General features: G+C 39.1%; 1 protein-coding gene across 3 annotated transcripts in view; it reads left to right on the top strand.

Annotated features, from left to right (window-relative positions):
- sorl1 (sortilin-related receptor, L(DLR class) A repeats containing) overlaps positions 1 to 19,229 on the top strand; it is a 161,074-nt gene that overhangs the window by 98,333 nt on the left and 43,512 nt on the right. For all 3 annotated transcript variants that reach the window (XM_048615468.1, XM_020526950.2, XM_048615469.1), the window contains 10 exons: positions 2,628 to 2,719; positions 6,087 to 6,333; positions 7,964 to 8,102; positions 8,830 to 9,000; positions 11,505 to 11,618; positions 11,982 to 12,104; positions 13,277 to 13,396; positions 14,236 to 14,361; positions 16,360 to 16,470; positions 17,114 to 17,245. In XM_048615468.1, the coding sequence (XP_048471425.1) occupies positions 2,628 to 2,719; positions 6,087 to 6,333; positions 7,964 to 8,102; positions 8,830 to 9,000; positions 11,505 to 11,618; positions 11,982 to 12,104; positions 13,277 to 13,396; positions 14,236 to 14,361; positions 16,360 to 16,470; positions 17,114 to 17,245 (1,375 nt within the window). The remainder of the gene's footprint in view (positions 1 to 2,627; positions 2,720 to 6,086; positions 6,334 to 7,963; positions 8,103 to 8,829; positions 9,001 to 11,504; positions 11,619 to 11,981; positions 12,105 to 13,276; positions 13,397 to 14,235; positions 14,362 to 16,359; positions 16,471 to 17,113; positions 17,246 to 19,229) is intronic.

Below are 19,229 nucleotides of genomic sequence, written 5' to 3'. Positions count from 1 at the left end.
CTTCCTCTACATCGGGGAAACCAAGCGGAGGCTCGGGGACCGCTTTGCAGAACACCTACGCTCGGTTCGCAATAAACAACTGCACCTCCCAGTCGCGAACCATTTCAACTCCCCCTCCCATTCCTCAGACGACATGTCCATCCTGGGCCTCCTGCAGTGCCACAACGATGCCACCTGAAGGTTGCAGGATCAGCAACTCATATTCCGCTTGGGAACTCTGCAGCCCAATGGTATCAATGTGGATTTCACAAGTTTCAAAATCTCCCCTCCCCCTACCGCATCCCAAAACCAGTCCAGCTCGTCCCTGCCTCCCTAACCTGTTCTTCCTCCCACCTATCCCCTCCTCCCACCTCAAGCCGCACCTCCATCTCCTACCGACCAACCTCATCCCGCCCCCTTGACCTGTCCGTCCTCCCTGGACTGACCTATCCCCTTCCTAACTCCCTACCTACACTCACCTTTACTGGCTCCATCCCTGCCTCTTCGACCTGTTTGTTTCCTCTCCTCTATCCATCTTCTATCCGCCTCCCACTCTCTCCCTATTTATTTCAGAACCCCGTTCCCCTCCCCCTTTTCTGATGAAGGATCTAGGCCTGAAACGTCAGCCTCTCTGCTCCTATGATGCTGCTTGGCCTGCTGTGTTCATCCAGCCCTGCACCTTGTTGTCTTGGTTAGAAGCTGAACTGGATTCATCCCCAGAAGGCAAAGTGATTGAATGGAATCTGTTCTTGCCCTGTGACTTCACATCTCAATAACTGGACCAAAAGTGTCAATGACAACAGCCTGGCATTGGATTAATCCACTGAGCTATAGCAAGTGATATGACTGGGTGTAATGGGAATGAAATGGCGAGGTAAAATCACTTCACAATATAATTTATAGTATTCCAGCAACTGGTATAATGTATGCTAGATTAATTGGCACTTCCTTAATGGATTAAGGTCCAATTGAAATAAGATCAATATAGCGACTGCTTTCTCGTACAAAATGTTGTTGTATGTATACTAGTAATTCTGTAAAATTGTTTGTAATTAAACAGACTGACTGCAATTTATTTGAAAACTGAATCTTAGCCTTTTTTAATTTGTTGCCTGATGAAAGGGTTCTGTAAAGCACGCATTAAATCTGTCCGAGAAACAAGTGGGGAGGTGGCTGCATAGTGGTAGTGTCACTGGGCTATTAATCTGTAAACCCAGAACAGTGTTCTGAGGACATAGGTTCGAGTCCCACCATGGCAGATGGTGAAATTTTGAATTGAATAAGAATCTGTAATTCAAAAATATTGCCCCTAATGGTGACCATGATTTGGCTGCTGATTTGTTGTAAAAACCTATCTGGTTCATTTAAGTCATTTAGGGATTGAAATCCGCTGTCTTTACTGGCCTATACACCATTTTAGACCCACAGCAATGAGGTTGACTCTTATCTGCTGCCTGGGCAATTAGGGATAGACAATAAAGGCTGACCATTGAATATTGCTGGTACATGAAGAAAAATTAGAATGAGGTAGCACATGATTCAGAAACTGAAATGACATATAACTGACTTCTTAAAAAGAAAAGGGCTTTTGTTCCTCTATTATTACGCTGTTCTGAAGTTTGTGATTCAAGGTGAACTAAAGTTTCTTCAGCCTAGCTAGTCAAACAGCACATTCCGTCCAGGTGGGCCTAACTTATTAGCAAAATACAAATCTGGTCCCATCCTCAGCTCCTCCAATTCAACAAAGAACTTTGGATAGTAATCAGCAGTGCAGACTCTGACTAACATGTTGTTTCACTGTCTTTAGTCCCCACCACTCTGCTGTTGGAAATGGACAACTTGGCATACACAAGGTTTCTCTGATTAGATAGCAGATTCTACTGTGCTGTTTTGTGGCCTTGAGTATGGCTTCTCTTTGGAAAAGTGATCATCTTCCTTTTATTAAACTGGAAAAAAAGCAAAACAATGTCATAGCTAAAAGTACAATTCCTCAACCTTTCACTAAGTGATCAGATTGCATTGGGATTGATTTTTTTCAGACTGCTAACAATACCGAGTGCAATATATTTGGTGTTTTTTTTTAAACCGTAGTCCTAAGTGGATATACTTCTGCAGCACACAATTTGAATTGTAATGCCAATATAACTTGATTTTTTTCCAGTTTTCCATAAAGTGGCTAGTTTGCAACATTAGAATCTTATGTATGGAACATCCTACTGCAAAGAAAAGTTGTTTCTTGTGTTGGGTGGAGGGACTTTTAAGTTGCTGTTAGCATGTTTCAGATGAAACAAAAATATTGACGAATGTTCCTCAATGTTCACTTGAACATAAAAGTCTGCAAAAAAACTAAGTCAGTGTATTCTGCTTTGATTTATCAATGTCAAACTTTGAACCTTGACTCTGGATGAACTAGTTATTGCCTAATTTCAGGCTTGAAGTTGAATGTCGTTGTTGTAGCTGACTTGTGTTATCCAGTGAGTTTATTTAAAAGAAATTCCAGTAAATCAGTTCAGTGCAATGCTTACCATATCAATCTGTTATAATAGCACTTACTGAGATGCTCTTAAAAATCTTCTTTGGCAGGGAATGATGTTTAGGTCCAAATAAAGATTATAAATTTTGTTTCTTTTTAAAATTTATTTTCTTAGGTTTCAAACCCTGATGGAGACCTTCGTCTTACTCTGCTGAATTCCACTGTATTAGACCATCCGCGGGCACTTGTGCTAGTTTCTAATGAAGGGTAAGCTTCTGGAAATGAGTTTAACCTTGTGTGTAATATTGCAGTTTGTCAGAAGAATTCAAGAGGACCGTTTTGAAATGCAATTTCTAATAAGAAACAGTGACTAGTAATAGTCATATACAGCTTCCAATCCATGATAGTATTGAGGAATATACAAACGTATGAATTAAGAGCTTTTCAGCCTCTTGAGCCTCCTCCGTCATTCAATAAAATTTACGGCCAATCCATTTGTCTTTTGAATTACACATTCCCACCACCTGCAACCCGCTCTCTTCTCCACTCCCCCGCCCCCTTATCTAGCCAGAATTTATCTACCTCCACCTTGAAAATTATTCAATGACCCCACGTCCATTGTCTTCTAAGGCAGAGTGTTCCCTCAAAATTTCTCCTTATCTCCATTCTAAAAGAGCAACCCCTAATGTTTAAACAGTAGGAGAGGCTGTACGAACTGTACAGAGAGGCTAGAAAAACTCGGGCTATTTTCTCTGGAGTGGCAGATTCTGAGGGGAGATGATAGAAGTCTATAAAATTGAGATGCGTAGATATGGTTGACAATCGGAATCTTTTTCCCCAGAGTTGAAATGCCTAATACTGGGGAGTATGCGTTTAAGGTTGGGGCAGGGGGAGTTCAAAGGAGATGTGAGGGGCAAGTTTTATATAGAGTGGTAGGAGTCTTGAGGCAGATACAAAAGGGGTGTTTAAGGGACTTTTAGATAAGCACATGAATATGCAAGGAATTGTTTGGCGTGGTCTGGTTGGGCCGAAAGATCTGTTTCCGTTTCATATGACTCTGAATGGAAGGATATGGACCAAGGGCAGGCAGAAATGATTAGTTTAATTTGGCGTCATGTTTGGCACAAAATCCTGGGCTGAAGGGGCTGTTCCTGTGCTGTACTGTTCTATGCTATAAAGCTCGACAGCAGCTAAAATAGATTAATAGTTTGAGAATTAAGCCTGAAGTTCAGCTTCCTCCTATTGGCTGTTATTGGGAAATGAATTTATAAATGTTGGCTATGGATTGACTGCTTTCAAATGCAGGGTTACAGGGCAAACGGTAGAGGGATGGGTCCAGGTGGGATGCTGTTCAGAGGGTCGGTGTGGACTTGTTGGGCTAAATGGCCTCTTTCCACATTGTAGGGATTCTATGATCCTGTGATTTTTTTTTTTAGCATCTGTAAATGTGGCTGATTTGAATCTGAGTGTCCCTAACACTAGAGGGAGCTGAGAAGCACTGACTTTTGAAACCAGATGTACCTCCGCCATCCAGTGGTACAAGACTGCGTTGCAGGAGCTTCAGTATATGCAGATCTCCTTACGCGAGAAAGTGCTGTTCCACTTGCCAAGACTTTTTCATGTAGAATTTCTACCTCATTGATCCATTTTTTTTCCCAGTAGGATCTACAGAAATTTCTAAATTCGCACTGATACATGAATTCTGCATTAAAATAAGTAGTCACTTTTCTGTCTTTGCATTTGTGCTAATCACTCTGTAATAATTACAGAGAACATAGAACATAGAACATAGAACATTACAGCGCAGTACAGGCCCTTCGGCCCTCGATGTTGCGCCGACCTGTGAAACCAATCTGAAGCCCATCTAACCTAAACTATTCCATTATCATCCATATGTTTATCCAATGACCATTTAAATGCCCTTAAAGTGGGCGAGTCTACTATTTTTGCAGGCAGGGCATTCCACGCCCTTACTACTCTCTGAGTAAAGAACCTACCTCTGACATCTGTCTTATATCTATCACCCCTCAAGGCTAGTAAGTTGGTCATATGCACGTACACAGATGGTCACAGTGATGGCAGTTACTGGCAACAAACGCCCATGGGCGAAATTAGATCCACGCATGCACAACCCGCATCACAACATTTCCCTATGTAATAATATCACACTGAATGCATGTGCACCAATGGTTCTACTGAGGCCAATGTTTTGGGAGCGGTGGCTGTGTAGCCTCCTGGCACTCAGCAGCCACAGTTTCACTGAACACCAAGAGGGCTAACTAAATAGATTAACCTTCAGGCTGGAGGGCAGGTTCATCAGTTGCTTGACACTGTCAGGTGGAGTTTCTGTGCCTGTATCTTCCTTGCGTCATCTGTACGTGGCATTCCTATGAAGCTCAGCCTAATTATTATTGAATGAACTTGTATCAATATGGAATAAAGCTCATTTCCTGCGCGCTGCCCTCTGTTTTGCCTTTTCACTTCTTTTATTTGGCTTTAGACTTGGCAAAAAACGGAGTTTTTTTTCCTGGAGCAATTTGTATTTAAACTGCATCTTTGATGCAGTCAGATAACCCAAAGCATTTCATTGGAGTGATTTACCAAACAAAATTTGTTACCACACCACATAAAGTGATATTAGGACTGAGCAAGCCTATAACACAATGAAACTGGATATTGTTTCAGTAAGACCTGTTATCCAGTTGGAATCTCCTCATATGAATAGTTTCTTCCTCCCTTTAAGCTGTGTAACTTTTTTTTTCTGAGCTCAGGAAACAGGCAGGGGCCTTCTTCCAGGTCTCAACCCACTGTCCTCTTCCATGCTAAGCAATGCAGGAGAGCATTTTTACATTTGATTAGAATATTTTTGATTAGGGCTTTAGATGCTGAAATAAAAAGCCAACCTACGCTGCACCCCTTTGTCATTTTAACCTTTCTTTCTACTACTGCTATAAATTACGACCAGTGCAGATGAGGAAAACATATTTGATGAAATGGTAGTGTGATCTGGCTCACCATCTTGTAAATAAATGGAGATTCTTGTTGCAGTGAGGAGAAGCTAAAAACATGTGCACCTGACTTGTCTTCTGGTGCCCATGGGTTCTGTGCGTCATATGAGAGACTGGCAGTGATCCCAGGAATACTGCATGTCTGCTGCTTTAGACTTTAGACAGACTCTAACCCCAGATTTATATCGCTGTCTGCAAGGAATCATGTCTCCCCTTGGTGCTATTTGATGACTTGATTTAGAGAATGTTATATGGTGGAAGTGGTGCTGATGTGTCCACTTGGTCTATAGGGTGCCGTCTTTTTTTTTTTTTTGGAAGTGTGTAGATTTATAGTTACTACAGTAAGTAGTCTAGGTTAAAAGTGCTCATTTTTGGATATTCACTGAAATTTGAATGTCATAGAAAACTAGAAGTACATATTGCTACCAAACTGTTGAGAGAAGACAATGGAAGAAAAATCATTTCATGTTTTTCCTTTTGTTAAAGCTGCATTGCAAGTAGCTTCCCTTTTCATTGTTTCTAAAGGACATTTGTTCTTAGCTGCAGAAAATGTTAATGCAGCTGGGTTTTTTTTGTAACACAGTGTAAGGCAATTAATTGTATCTGTTATGATATTTCTTCCATAGCCTGATGTTTTGGACAGATTGGGGTGATGATGCACCAGGCATTTACAGAAGTGGGATGGATGCATCTAATGTCACTCGAATCATCACTACCAGCATTAAATGGCCTAATGGAATTACAGTGGATGGTTCTTGGATCTACTGGACTGAAGCCTATGTTGACCGAATTGAACGAGCCGATTTCAATGGTCATCAGAGATCTGTAGTGATACAGAACCTTCCCCATCCGTATGCCATTAGTGTTTTCAAGGTATGTGACTTGGAGTGCTGGACCTATCATTATCACTTGCAAAAGACGGATTGAGGAAGTTTACGTATTTTTTTTGTAAATTTCGGGCCAAATGGAAGTATGAAAGTATTGTGAGCCTGACTAATGTTGATCGTCAGTGTATTTATTAGCATACTCTTGATCATTCGGAACGTGCTGTCTGATCACTGAATCATGTCTTTTGAGAAACGTTGCTTTTGCTGGAAACTATCTGTGTTCATATGCAGGGACCTATCCTCTGCAGGAAAAAGACAGCTATCCAGGCATTGTTCATTTTTAAATAAAAAAAATTAAACAGAAGCTTGGGACAGTAGCTCCCTGATACATTCATCATGACAACAAACAATCAGTGCCCTTTCCTCATGCAACGTTACTCCCTTTTGAAATTTGACTTTCTTATGTCTATCCTATTGAATGCAAGACGAAAAACGTTGATAGTTTTATTTCAAGCAAGTTCTGTACTGCCAAGTAGAATTCGTTCTCCATTCTGTCTAACAGTCTTTTTAACTTCTGTAAGTTGTCACAGACAAGTAAATCTATTATGGTGGAGACAGCTTTACATAAATGAAACATTTAAGCATATGCTGTCTAACTGCCATTAATTGTTCAAGCCCGTTACATTCGTAATTACAGGACATCAATGAAGGCTTTTAAATTTTTAAAATGAAATTCGGTGGGTAGGTGCAGGTAGATATTGTTAATGTTATATCTGCCTAATTAGTTCCCGGTTTGCCCCAATTTTTATTCTTAAGATGCTGTTCTGATTTAGCTTCATAAGTATCAGAATTTTCAAGGCAGCCTTTTGAAATTCCCAAGTGCAACGCTTTTAAGTAGATAACTCAAACTGCTATTTAGGTACATTGCACATGGAATCTTGCATTTTAGGAGCTGGCATCTTGTTTCTTTCACTCATTGGATATGGATGTCACTGGCAAGACCAGTATTTATTACCCTTGAGAAGGCAGTGATGAAGCATCACATTGAACTGCTGCTTTCCCTGTTGTGCATAGAACATAGAACAGTACAGCACAGTACAGGCCCTTCGGCCCATGATGTTGTGCTGACATATTATCCTACTAAGATCAATCTCCCCTGCATACCCTACGTCTTACTATCCTCCATGTGCCTGTCCAAGAGTTGCTTAAAAGTCTCTAAAGTATCTGACTCCACTACCACTGCTGGCAGCACATTCCACACACCCACCACTTGCGTTGTTGTTGTTACTACTTTAATGTACTTTTAGGAGGAGTTTCAGGATTTTGACCCACTGACTGAAGGAGCAGTGAGATGTTAGGACTGGGTTCCAATCTGGAGCACAAATTGAAGAAGAGCACAGAGTTCTCCCAGCATGCCAACCAACGTTCCTTGTTCAACCAATACCTACAAATAGATATTCCATTTTAAGGGTTATGGAACCCTGTTTTACGCATTTGGATCTCGTATTGCACAATGTATCAGTAATTCAGAAGTGATTCACAAAATCAAAGTGTACCTTGTGTTCTGAGACTGAGACCATGCTCAAAATAAATACAAGTTCATTCTTCTTGTTAAGCAGTATGAATGCCATGCTTCTACTAACTTGAGACTAAGAAAATAATTCTGCTGGTTTCAGAATCAGATCTACTGGGATGATTGGTCTGAAATGAGCATCTTCAGAGCAAATAAGTATGATGGCTCGGATGTGGAGCCCCTGGTTACTGGCTTAACTGGAGTCATGGATATGAAGGTTTTCTACAAAGACAGGACAACAGGTAGCTGCTCTTGTGTATTTTGCTGTGTTTCTGGTCTAGACAATTAGATTGTTACGTACATTTTTGCTCTCCAGTAGAATTTAAATATAGGCCAAGAATCTTTTGTCAGCACAAAAATTAGCGGGCTGGAAGAACTAGTAAGCTGCGCAAATTATCAGTAGACCACTTAATGTACTTTAAAATGGCATGGTTTTTATTTTGAGATGAATAGTGGGTTATGGAAAGAAATTACACACTTTTTGCAGGCTTCTAATAAGTGACTGTCCATGGCATTGGTGTTTATCTCTGGCAAATAAAACACTCTCTGCTGTAACATTACCTATGTCACTAAGTAGAGATGAGTGGTGAGATGAAACGCAAGACCAGAGGTGTAGAAATGCAGAATTTAGGGACAGTTTTTAGGGCTGACTTCCTGAAGAGGGTCAGTGGCTCTGTAACATTCAATTTAACACACAGATGACTGTTCTAGACATGGTCACCATGACACTTTGGAAGTATCTTTTTTTTAACTAATTGTTATTAATTGTTGTCTTTGTTTTTATTTCTGCTGCACCTAAGTTGTGTGGCATACCTGAATGTTACTACAGAGAAGGAATTTATATTGAAATAAACAAATTATATGTGCACAAGGAGAGAGAGGATTGGTGAATATTAAATTGACACCCTTCATCAATTGCTCATGCAACTGCTATGAAGTTTTTACTAACCACATATATTTATTTTAAAGGGGAGAATGCATGTACAGAGAAGACTTGCAGCTTGATCTGTCTTCCCAAACCCTTTGGTAAGAGATGTGTGTGCCCTGAGGGAGTGAAGAGCACAATTTTACCATCTGGAGATGTTCATTGTGAGTGCCCCCATGGTTACTCATTAAGAAATAACATCTGTGTGAGACAAGGTGAGAACTTATTGTGTGGTTAGTAATCTGAAAATGTTTCTTGATGGCTACACCAAATGGGCTGCATATTTTCACTTCCAAAGAGGAGTTGTATTGGACTCAATGTTAAGTCCATTTCTCACTCCACAGATGCTGCCAGACCTACTGAATTTCTTCACAACTCCTTTTGTTTTTATTTCTGCCTGACCTTAGTTGGTGTTTCCAGTATTTTCTGATCTTATGGAGTCTTAGAATGAATTTCAGTGAATGGTGTGTTTGAATCATGTCACCCATCACGTGCAAACAGTGGATAAAAATTTGAACCTTTGTGTAACATTTAGGGGAAGTGGTGGTATGGGGTACTGTCATTAGACCAGCAATCCAGAGACCCAAGTTAATAGTTCTGAGGTCTAAAGTTCAAATGGTGAGATTTGAATTCAATTTAAAAAAAATCTGGAATTAAAAGCCAGCCTAATGGTGACCACATAACCACTGCCAATTGTTGTAAAAACTGGTCTGGTTCACTAATTAGTTCATTTTAGGGAAGGAAATCTGCTGTCTTTACCTGGTCTGACCTCCATGTGACTCCACACCAATACCATTGACTCTTAACTGCCTTCTGAAATGGTCTAGAGAGTCAACTAGTTTAATGATATTTAGGGATGGGAGATAAATGCTGCATTGTCAGAGACACTAACATCCTATACAAGAATTTTAAAAAATCTACTTTTTGAATTATTCTGTCACTATCACCAGAAAACAGCAAATGTGAGGATGCAGTTAATACTTTAATTAGTGATCTCAGATCAGTAGTTATACTACCTGTTTGCAGCAGGCAATACCTTGTTCATATAGTTACGCTCTAATTTGCACTGTTATCTCGGAGCGAGAGGCATGTGGACAGATTTCAACTCACTGAGGTCACAGTTGAGACGGTCTTTTTTTAGTGTTTGGGAGGTCATCCAAAACCTGATTAAAGATGGCAGCAGAGCTGGTCCTTAAGTTGTGTCAGTATACGGCAGCATGGTGGCTCAGTGGTTAGCACCGCTGCCTCACAGCGCCAGGGACCCGGGTTCGATTCCAGCCTTGGGTGACTGTGGAATTTGCTCTTTCTCTCCATGTCTGCGTGGGTTTCCTCCGGGTGCTCTGGTTTCCTCCCACATTCCAAAGATGTGCAGGCTAGGTGGATTGGCCATGCTAAATTGCCTGTAGTGTTCAGGGATGTGTAGCTTAGGTGGGTTATAGGGGATGGGTCTGGGTGGGATGCTCCAAGGGTTGGTGTGGGCTTGTTGGACTGAAGGCCTGTTTCCAAACTGTAGGGATTCTATGATTCTATGAATACAACGTGCCATGAAGTGGCCTTGCTAAAGAATCTATTTTCCTTTATCCTGTCAGTTTTGCTTCTGTGCTAATTGGAAGCCACATAACAATGCAGATGTGACCGCATAAGTGCAACCTTAAAATACAGAATCCTATTACACTGAAGCCTCTCTAGTCTGGACTGTGTGAGACTAAGTCATTCCTGAACTTTGGAATTTTCTTAATTGTACAATGATCTTCAAATGCCTAACCACGAGTGTATGAACTAGAAAATTATAAATAAATGTTTACTTACCTGAAATGTACAATACTACTTTATTATATTTTCACAAGTAAAATTTGTTTTACTTGTCCAAACATGTAACTTCACATTTCTGCTCCCATAGTGCTATACTAAAATAATGCTAGTGTCAGTTAAGATCTACTCAAACAATTTCTGAGCAAGAGTTTCATATCCGAGAGGTTATAATGTATTTAACTCCAAGCTCACTTATTAGATTTAAAGTAGAATCTACAACTACCTTTACAGCACAATTGCAATGTTAGTTCATGGTAAAGCTACTTGCTGCCATTACTAAAGTTGTGAAAAGTGAAAGAACTGTGGATTGTATAAATCAGAAACAATAACAGAAATTGCTGGAAAAGCTCGAGTCTGTGGAGTGAAATCAGAGCTAATGTTTCGGGTTGAGTGATCCTTCTCAGGCACTCGATCTGAAATGTTGACTCTGATTTCTCTCCACAGATGCTGCCAGACCTGCTGAGCTTTTCTAGCAATTTCTGTTTTCATTACTGCAGTTGTACTGTAGATAGTGAGATAACTAAAGTTTGCTGGGAGGAAGGAAACTGTTTTGTGCGAAAATGATTCATCAGCTTGAAGATGTACAGATGTGAAGTGGCGCATCAAGCTGGACTGATCAAACTGTCCTTTCTTACTCACTGGCTGTCTCTCCTATCCCTTGAATGCACTCGCCTCATTCATTCAATGCTGCAATTTCCATTCCTCCTACTCCTCACTTCACCACGATAATTGCATACCAAGAGTACTTTGCAGAGAGAATTGTTTATTATTCACTTCTTTCACCAGGCCTGCTAGCAGCTTGAAATTACTTGATATCCATATTCCCTCTGCCTTCCACAGAACACTAAAACTTTTGCTTCAACCTACAACTATTCACCTGTTTCTTAACGTGTTTATTTTATTACAGAACATACTTGTCTGCCTAACCAGTACAGGTGCTCCAATGGCAAATGTATCAGCAGCATTTGGAAATGTGATAATGATAATGACTGTGGTGACTATAGTGACGAAAGAAATTGTCGTAAGTACTGTTTGAATTTCATGACTCTGCCAAGTGTTGTCCAGCTATCTACGTAGGATAATGCTACAATAACAAATTTCACAAGACTTCACTTTAATGTTTATTAGATGTGGGATTTAGTGAAATATCTCATCTGTTTAATTATTTTTTAAGATTATCTTTTCTCTCATTTAGGGTTAACCTTTATCTTGAACATGACTTCTGGTGTTAAGCAAGAATTTTTTAATACTTGCGTTTGGCTATCTTACTGGATTTTGTCTACTTACTGATACAGGATGTGCTATTATAGTGTTTATGACCTAAAAGAATACATTTTTAGTAAGCACGAGTATTTCCCCCTTTTTTTTTTTTAAAACTTCATAGCAACGGCTGCTTGTGATCCTGACTCTCAGTTTAAATGTCGGTCATCTGGGATGTGCATTCCACTTTCATACAGATGTGATCGTGAAGATGACTGTGGGGATGATAGCGATGAGGAACAGTGCTGTAAGTGACTCAAAGAGCCTTAACCTACTTTTACCTAATTGGCTATAGCATTGCATACATCCAGTTACTTCATTATGGTACTTTTTAATGACGTTCCATGTAAACCCTGAATCTATTGTTCGAGAGACTGGTAAATGACTTGCCATTTCATCTCCAGGAAAGGCAGACCCAGACTTCTGCCAAACTAACTAGAGGGAATTTGCACTAATTGAGTGAATTTATTTCCCTTGTCGTTGCACTCCAATTCCACTTTGGCCTCCAGTGGGGTCTGCTTAGATACCTGTGACTGGTCAAGCCTTTCCATTACCAATTCAATCTGTGTATCTAAAACTAGATGGCTGTCGTGTTCATACAGTTGAGGTGATATTATCCCTATTCAAGTCAGTGAGATTTGAATAACTAATAAAAGGTTTTACGGAGAAGTTCGAGTGCTCGACCATGTTCTTTTCTTGACCCTCATGCCTAGCCATTAAATATCTGGGTTGGTGTGTTTCTGGATCTGAAAGGCAACTAATTCTTTGCAGCATTTGATAGAGAGGCCTACAATTATTTGACCTACATTCTAAATTTTTAGGACATTTAACACTGGCTAACTCATGAAAACACCTTTTTTTTTTCTGCAAGTTCTTTTTGGTAATATCCTTGGCTGACCAGTTGTTTTTTCTATTTAGGAAATGTTCATCCAATTCCTCCAATTCCTCCTTTTATGTGAAATAAGTTTTTAGTTTCTGGTTAGATCGAAATGAGCCCATCTATTGTATGCTGCAAATAATTTGTTACTTTGAACGGAATTAATTCTTTAGAAACGTGACTCTCAAGACTTACAATGATTGATTTTGATTTTGGCATAGAAGATCTCCGAAGCAGTTAATTATTGGCAATGAATAGACTGTCTACAGATAAACTGTGTTTTCAGTATATGCATAAATTACTGTCCGCTAAATATGCTAAGAAAATTGCATTTGATAGTAAATTCGTTTGATGTAAAATATCCTTGGTATAAAGGAATTGAGTTACCTACGACACTAAAATGTTTTTGGTCTAGTCATGTTGTGACATCTGAATTTTTTTTCAAAGATCAGATTAGATTATGCAAACGTAATAAATGTGTTGTTTATATATAAATCTTATCTAATTGGCATTGTAATTCTTCTCACTTGAAATCCTTACAGCTGTGAACAACTGTAAGAGTGGTGAGTTTGTTTGTGCCACTGGCATGTGTATACGCTTGTCTTGGAGATGTGATGGGGACAATGACTGCCGAGATTGGTCAGATGAACTGAACTGTACCTGTAAGTAATCATTCATTTGTTGTTGCGAACTTCACTGAGATTTAATTTGTTCTTGGTTGTTTCTTAGATTTTTTTTGTGCTTTTGAAAAATGTGATGTCTCACTTCTGGTAAATATTTAGCTGAATGAATAATGTTAAAAATGAGCAAAGTACCAGAGACCATTGTCAGTGCTATACGTTGGCAACACTTGTAGCATCCAAAATGAACCAGGAAAGTCCAGTTTCACTACCATGTTATAGTGCTTTAATTTAAAAGAAATTGACTGAAATTGATGGTTTTAACTTTTGAGCAAGGAGCAGCATTTTGATTTAGTTTTTGTTAGCAGAAGTGCTGTAGAATTCTAGAGCGGATTGAATTAGCTGAACTATGGCAAAGTAGTAATTTTATTTTTATTGTTTGACTAGAGTAAACAGAGTTCAGGGATATAGTCTGATAAATTAGTGTTTTGTGGTGTTTTCAAAGCAGCTTAATTGATTAGGTGGTGTTGCAGGAATGACTATTGTGATCAAGAAGAGGTTAAATTGGGAATTCTAGTATTTAAAGCCTTTTTTATTTTCCAAATTTACAACATTATCAAAGTAAAGAATTTTTTGATTTTGGTTTTTGAATCACTTTTATAAATTAAAAATCTGAAGAAGACAGGTGGGCCATTAAGCTAACAGTTCTTTAGAAATTCTACTTCCGAATTCTGAAGAATGATGTTTGACTAAGATACATGTTTTAACTGGCATGCTGCACAGCAGAAATGGATTTTATCTCTGGAGGTTACGATAAATTGTACGCAGTTAAATTGCTGCCTGTCAGAAGAAGCAATAATGCTTCACAATTCTTTTTTCAGCAAGTAAACACACCTGTGACTCCAGCAACTTTTCATGCCGCAATGGACACTGTATCCCACGTAGGTGGATTTGTGATGGGGATGATGATTGCCGTGATGGATCTGATGAAGATTTAACTCTCTGTGGTAAAAGTTTTAGATATATTTTGCTCATTCTCTTTATATTTTTCTTTCCCTTTTATTTTACCTGATGCTGCGTTTCAAAATGATGTGATTTTCTTTGACATGACAGTTGAAGGCAGGCTTTAGCCTCGGTTCCATTATATAACTTAAGCAGCCAGAGACAGATTTGATGTGCCTCCGTGTGGGGAGACGTTGTATTGATATCACTACCTCTGCATATTTTATCTATTGTATCTTGAAGGATGGGGAAAAAGAAGAACTGCTAAATGTTTGAGCTATCAAAAGAGCAAACCATCAACTAGCTTACTGTTTTGTGTAAAAGAAAATTAACTGTCCAATGTTTCTTTATCAATAATTTTGCACTAATATAGCATCTTTAAAATAATAAAATATCTCAAGGCTATTTTAAAAGTCTTGTTTATTGAAACAAAGTATGGTAACATGCCACATTAATATGTGGCAACTGACAGAAGATTGATCAAAGAGAGAAATTTTGAGAAATATCTCCGAGGAGAGTGAGGTGGAGGGAGGGAATTAGAGTTTGGGAGTTACAGAAATGAAGGCATAGCCATCAATTATGTTCAATTGTAACTAGGACTGCACAAGAGGCTACAATTAATGCAGTGTAGAAGGTTGTAGGATGGAGGAGATTTCAGTGACCGGGAGGAAAGCAGCTGTGGATGATTTGAAAACAAGGAATAAGATTTTTACAGTCAAGACAACACTTGACTGGAAACCAGTGTTGATCAGTGAACACAGGAGTTTTTGAGGGAACAGGACTTGCTGTGACACAAGACACTGGTAGAAGAGTTTTGGATACTTTCGAGTTTACATAAGGTAGAATATGATTGACCATCCAGTAGTTCGTTTAATTTGCACAAATATATTAATAGTATTACAGATGTTTTTGGATTTGATTCAAAGTGCAGTTGTAAAAAGGCAAATTTTGTCACTGTGAGCTACAGGTGATGATGTACAGTGCACATTTTCTTGTGGAACATGCTGAGGGTGCTGCAAACAGGAATAAAAGCTGGAAATGCTTAGCCAGTCTAGCAGAATGTGGAAAGAAGAGGAGTTAACATAGTCTGCAAAACTAGTTTACATCTGAAGTGTGGAAATCTGCTATGATAACAAATATTTGAGTTTGATTTATTGTTGTTGCATATATCGAGATGATACAGTGAACAGTAGGCAGATCGTATTGTACGTAATGCATCAGGGTAGAAAATAGAGTGCTGAATAGTGTTACAGCTGCGGGTGGTGCAGAGAGAGAGAGAGAGAGAGATCAAAATTAACATTGAAGAGGTCTGTTCAAAAGTCTGATAACAGCGGGGAAGAAGCTGTTCTTGAATCTGTTCATACATATATTCAAACCTGTATATCTTCTGTCTGACGGAAGAGGCTGGAAGGGAGTATAGCCGAGGTGGGGGGATTCTTCGATTTATATTGGTTGCTTTCCTGAGGCAGTGGAAAATATGGCTGGAGTCAGTGGATGGAAAGATGGTTTATGTGATGGACTGGGCTGTGTTCACGGACTCTCTCCCAGGAAGATGACGCTCTTGACCATCTCCACCTCTGCACCATTGATGCAGACTAATATACATTAATGTTTTGGCCCTTGATCCAGCTACACTTGCTTTTTCTAGTTGAATGCAATTTTATTAGTGCTTCATTGTTATTTGGGAAGGCAGTTTTACAGTTATTTGTATTCTAACAGTACCATTCAGTCTATTCAATATCTTAAGATGAATGACATGCCTGGATTAAGACATGTAATAATTCTGAGGAAGGGTCACTGGACCCGAAACGTTAACTCTGATTTTGCTTCACAGATGCTGCCAAACCTGCTGAGCTTTTCCAGCAACTTCTGTTTTTGTTCCTGATTTACAGCATCCACAGTTCTTCTGGTTTTTGTGTAATATTTATATATTATTAATCTATATTAATTATAGGCTGTCTTTATACATTTATGTTTTCATCCTTTTCCATTCTTTGACCCAGGAGAGACGCCCTGTAATGGATTTAGCTGTGATAATGGTAGCTGTATTGCGATGATCAAGCGTTGCAATGGTGTACCAGACTGTTTAGATAGATCAGATGAGCAAAACTGCAGTGAGTATTTTCAATATTTCTCAGCTATAATTAAGTTTGCACAATTCAGTTTGAAAACTCTACAAAGCAATAAAATTTAGGGGAACAGTACTGAACATGGTATTCCTCTAAAACAAAAACCCCTACATTTAGCTCACAATTGAGTGTTTACTATTTTGGTTGCATCCAACAAACGATGCCTGAGTATTTGTGCATGAACTGGAAGGACCAGATGTCGTCTTTTTACTATTGTAATTAACAATGAATTATTTTTGACCCGAGTTCTGCAAGGTTTAATTATTGTGTATAATTTACTTCCTAATATGGATTGATGTAGAAATCTTGTTCCTGTATCCTTGAGGCTCAAAAGATTTTTTTCTTTCTTTGAATTTAACCTATTTAAAAACATTCAAGTTACTGATTAAAACTTGGGCTGTCTCAAACTGAAAGGGACTTGCAATTATTTGCAACCCCCATTTTCCTTCAGGGATTCACAGGGATGCATTGCTGAACTTCCTTGTGACTGTTATCTTTAACTTAAAGCATGTTGAGATGTATTTTTGCTGGAGTGCTGTGGAAATGCAAGTTGCTGTTTTTGGTAATTTAAAGATTAACCCTGATTGCTTATAGTGTGATTTTTAAATTCCCCGTTAATCCTTCCTAGATCCATTGTGTTCTCAGTATATGGATTTTGTCTGCAAGGATAGTCGTGGATGCCTACACAGCTTCATGGTGTGTGATGGAACCCCACAATGCGAAGATGGTTCAGATGAAGATCCAAACTACGCTCACTGTTGTATGTTTCCGTTTAGCAATACTGTACCATATTAAAACTATAGGAAAAAAATCTTTTTGAGCATGACTTGCTAGAAGCATTTCATTTGTACAAGCTGTAGTCAGAATGAGTCACTTGATCTTGTGAATTTGGGGCAAGGTGTGGAGGGATGTGAAAGGTGTGCTTTATGATACCTGATCTATGTGGCCAAATGCATGATGCATGAGCTTGGCCACTGACTTGTAACCTGCTTTATTCAGTTATAGATAGCACCACATCAGAGACTTCTATTTTAGTTCACATAAGATATATGCACCTATCCTTCATATTTGGATGAATAATGAAAACAAGTGCCATCTTTCTTACCCAAAAGCATTCCAGGAGACTAGGGACAGTTATAGTTCCCACTTGCTAACTTGGCTGAGATCAGCAAATTCAACTCGGCAGGAATCAAGTCTAAGACTTTCTAGTCTGATTATAATATTAGGCATGTTTATGGGCTTTGCCCAACAAGAAAGTATAAGCTGGACAATAACCTTTAGTCTTAAGTGTTTGTGTTCACTTGTGAAACTTTTTTAGCATCTATTGTGCAGTTTAGAAAGGAGAATAATTGTTTGCCATACGCGACACATCTGTGCATCTGAATATGTAGCAAATATCTATTTCAAGATTGTTTTCATAACCGACTATAATCTATAGCTATGTTTATTGTACATATGAAAAACGTTAAACTCAAACCATGCACATCCCAGAATAAAAAAGTTAATTGGTAAAATACTGACTGGGCAATTGGAATTTGGAAAAAATACATAGAAAAAAGCAGATTTCAAAAACATAATTTCATTTTCCCAATCCAGCTTTTCTTGGAGGGAAAAATAGTTGAATCACAACTTCAGACACGAATGCAACTCAAGGTTTCCAGCAGGGATGTAGGACGTGCAACAATCTAGTTATCTGAAAAGACAGATTTTGACAAAGGGAAAATTGTAAATCTGAACTGGGAAAGGATTTAAAAACAAAATTAGAATTCTTTTTTTTTTCATCAGCCTGGTGTTTATCCAGGTGAAAATCCATTACCAAACTTAGTCACCCAGCTAAACTTCTGAAAGATTCTGCAGATTTAGCCAGTAGAGGGTGATCACTCTTTACATTGGAGCACAGCTTCACTTCATTCCAAACCATTACTGCACAGGCTAGCAACATCTGAAGCTTGGGAACCTCTGTGTGTGTGTGTGTGTGTGTGTGTGTGTGTGTGTGTGTGTGCAGAAGATGTGACTGTAGGAGGTATGATCAGTAAATTTGAAGTTGAGACAAAAACGTACTGGTGTGGTAAACAGAGGAGGAAGGCCTTAGACAACAGGATCGTGCAGACTGGCTTAGCAATGGCAAATGGAATTTAAGCCTGGAAAAAGAAAGGTGATGTATTTTGGAGCTAATGAGGCGAGGGAGTACATTTTGAGTGGCTGGACCCTAGGAAATACAGAGGATGTACATATCCATAGATCCTTAAAGGCAGTAAGACCGGCAGATAAGGTACTTAAGGAGTACTTGCCTTTATTAGTCAAGGCACTGAATACAAGAACAAGGAGGTTATAGTGGAGCTGTAATATAATGTTAGGCTTCAGCTGGAGTACTGTTTGCAGTTTGGTCACCATACTGTAGAAGGATTTGATTACACTAGAGATGGTGCAGAAGACATTTAACAGAATGTTGCCTGGGCTGGAGAGATTCAGCTGTGATAGAGACTAAATCAGCTGGGATTGCTCTCTGTAGAGTAGAGAAGGAAGAGGTGGTATACAAAGTCCTGTGGGGCAGAGACCGGGCAGATGGGGAAAAGACTTTTCCACACGGTCAAAGGATCAGTAGCCAGAAGGCACAATTTTAAGGTAAGGAGTATGAGTTTAGAAGGGATTTGAGGACATTTTTTTTCACGCGGAGGTTTGTAAGTATCTGGAATTTGCTGCCTGAAAGAGTGGTAGAGATGGGAAGCCCCAAAAGACATTTA

Source organism: Rhincodon typus, chromosome 32 (genome assembly GCF_021869965.1).
Source record: "Rhincodon typus isolate 14 chromosome 32, sRhiTyp1.1, whole genome shotgun sequence".
Taxonomy (NCBI): Eukaryota; Metazoa; Chordata; class Chondrichthyes; order Orectolobiformes; family Rhincodontidae; genus Rhincodon; species Rhincodon typus.
This window is presented reverse-complemented; position numbering and strand designations above follow the sequence as displayed.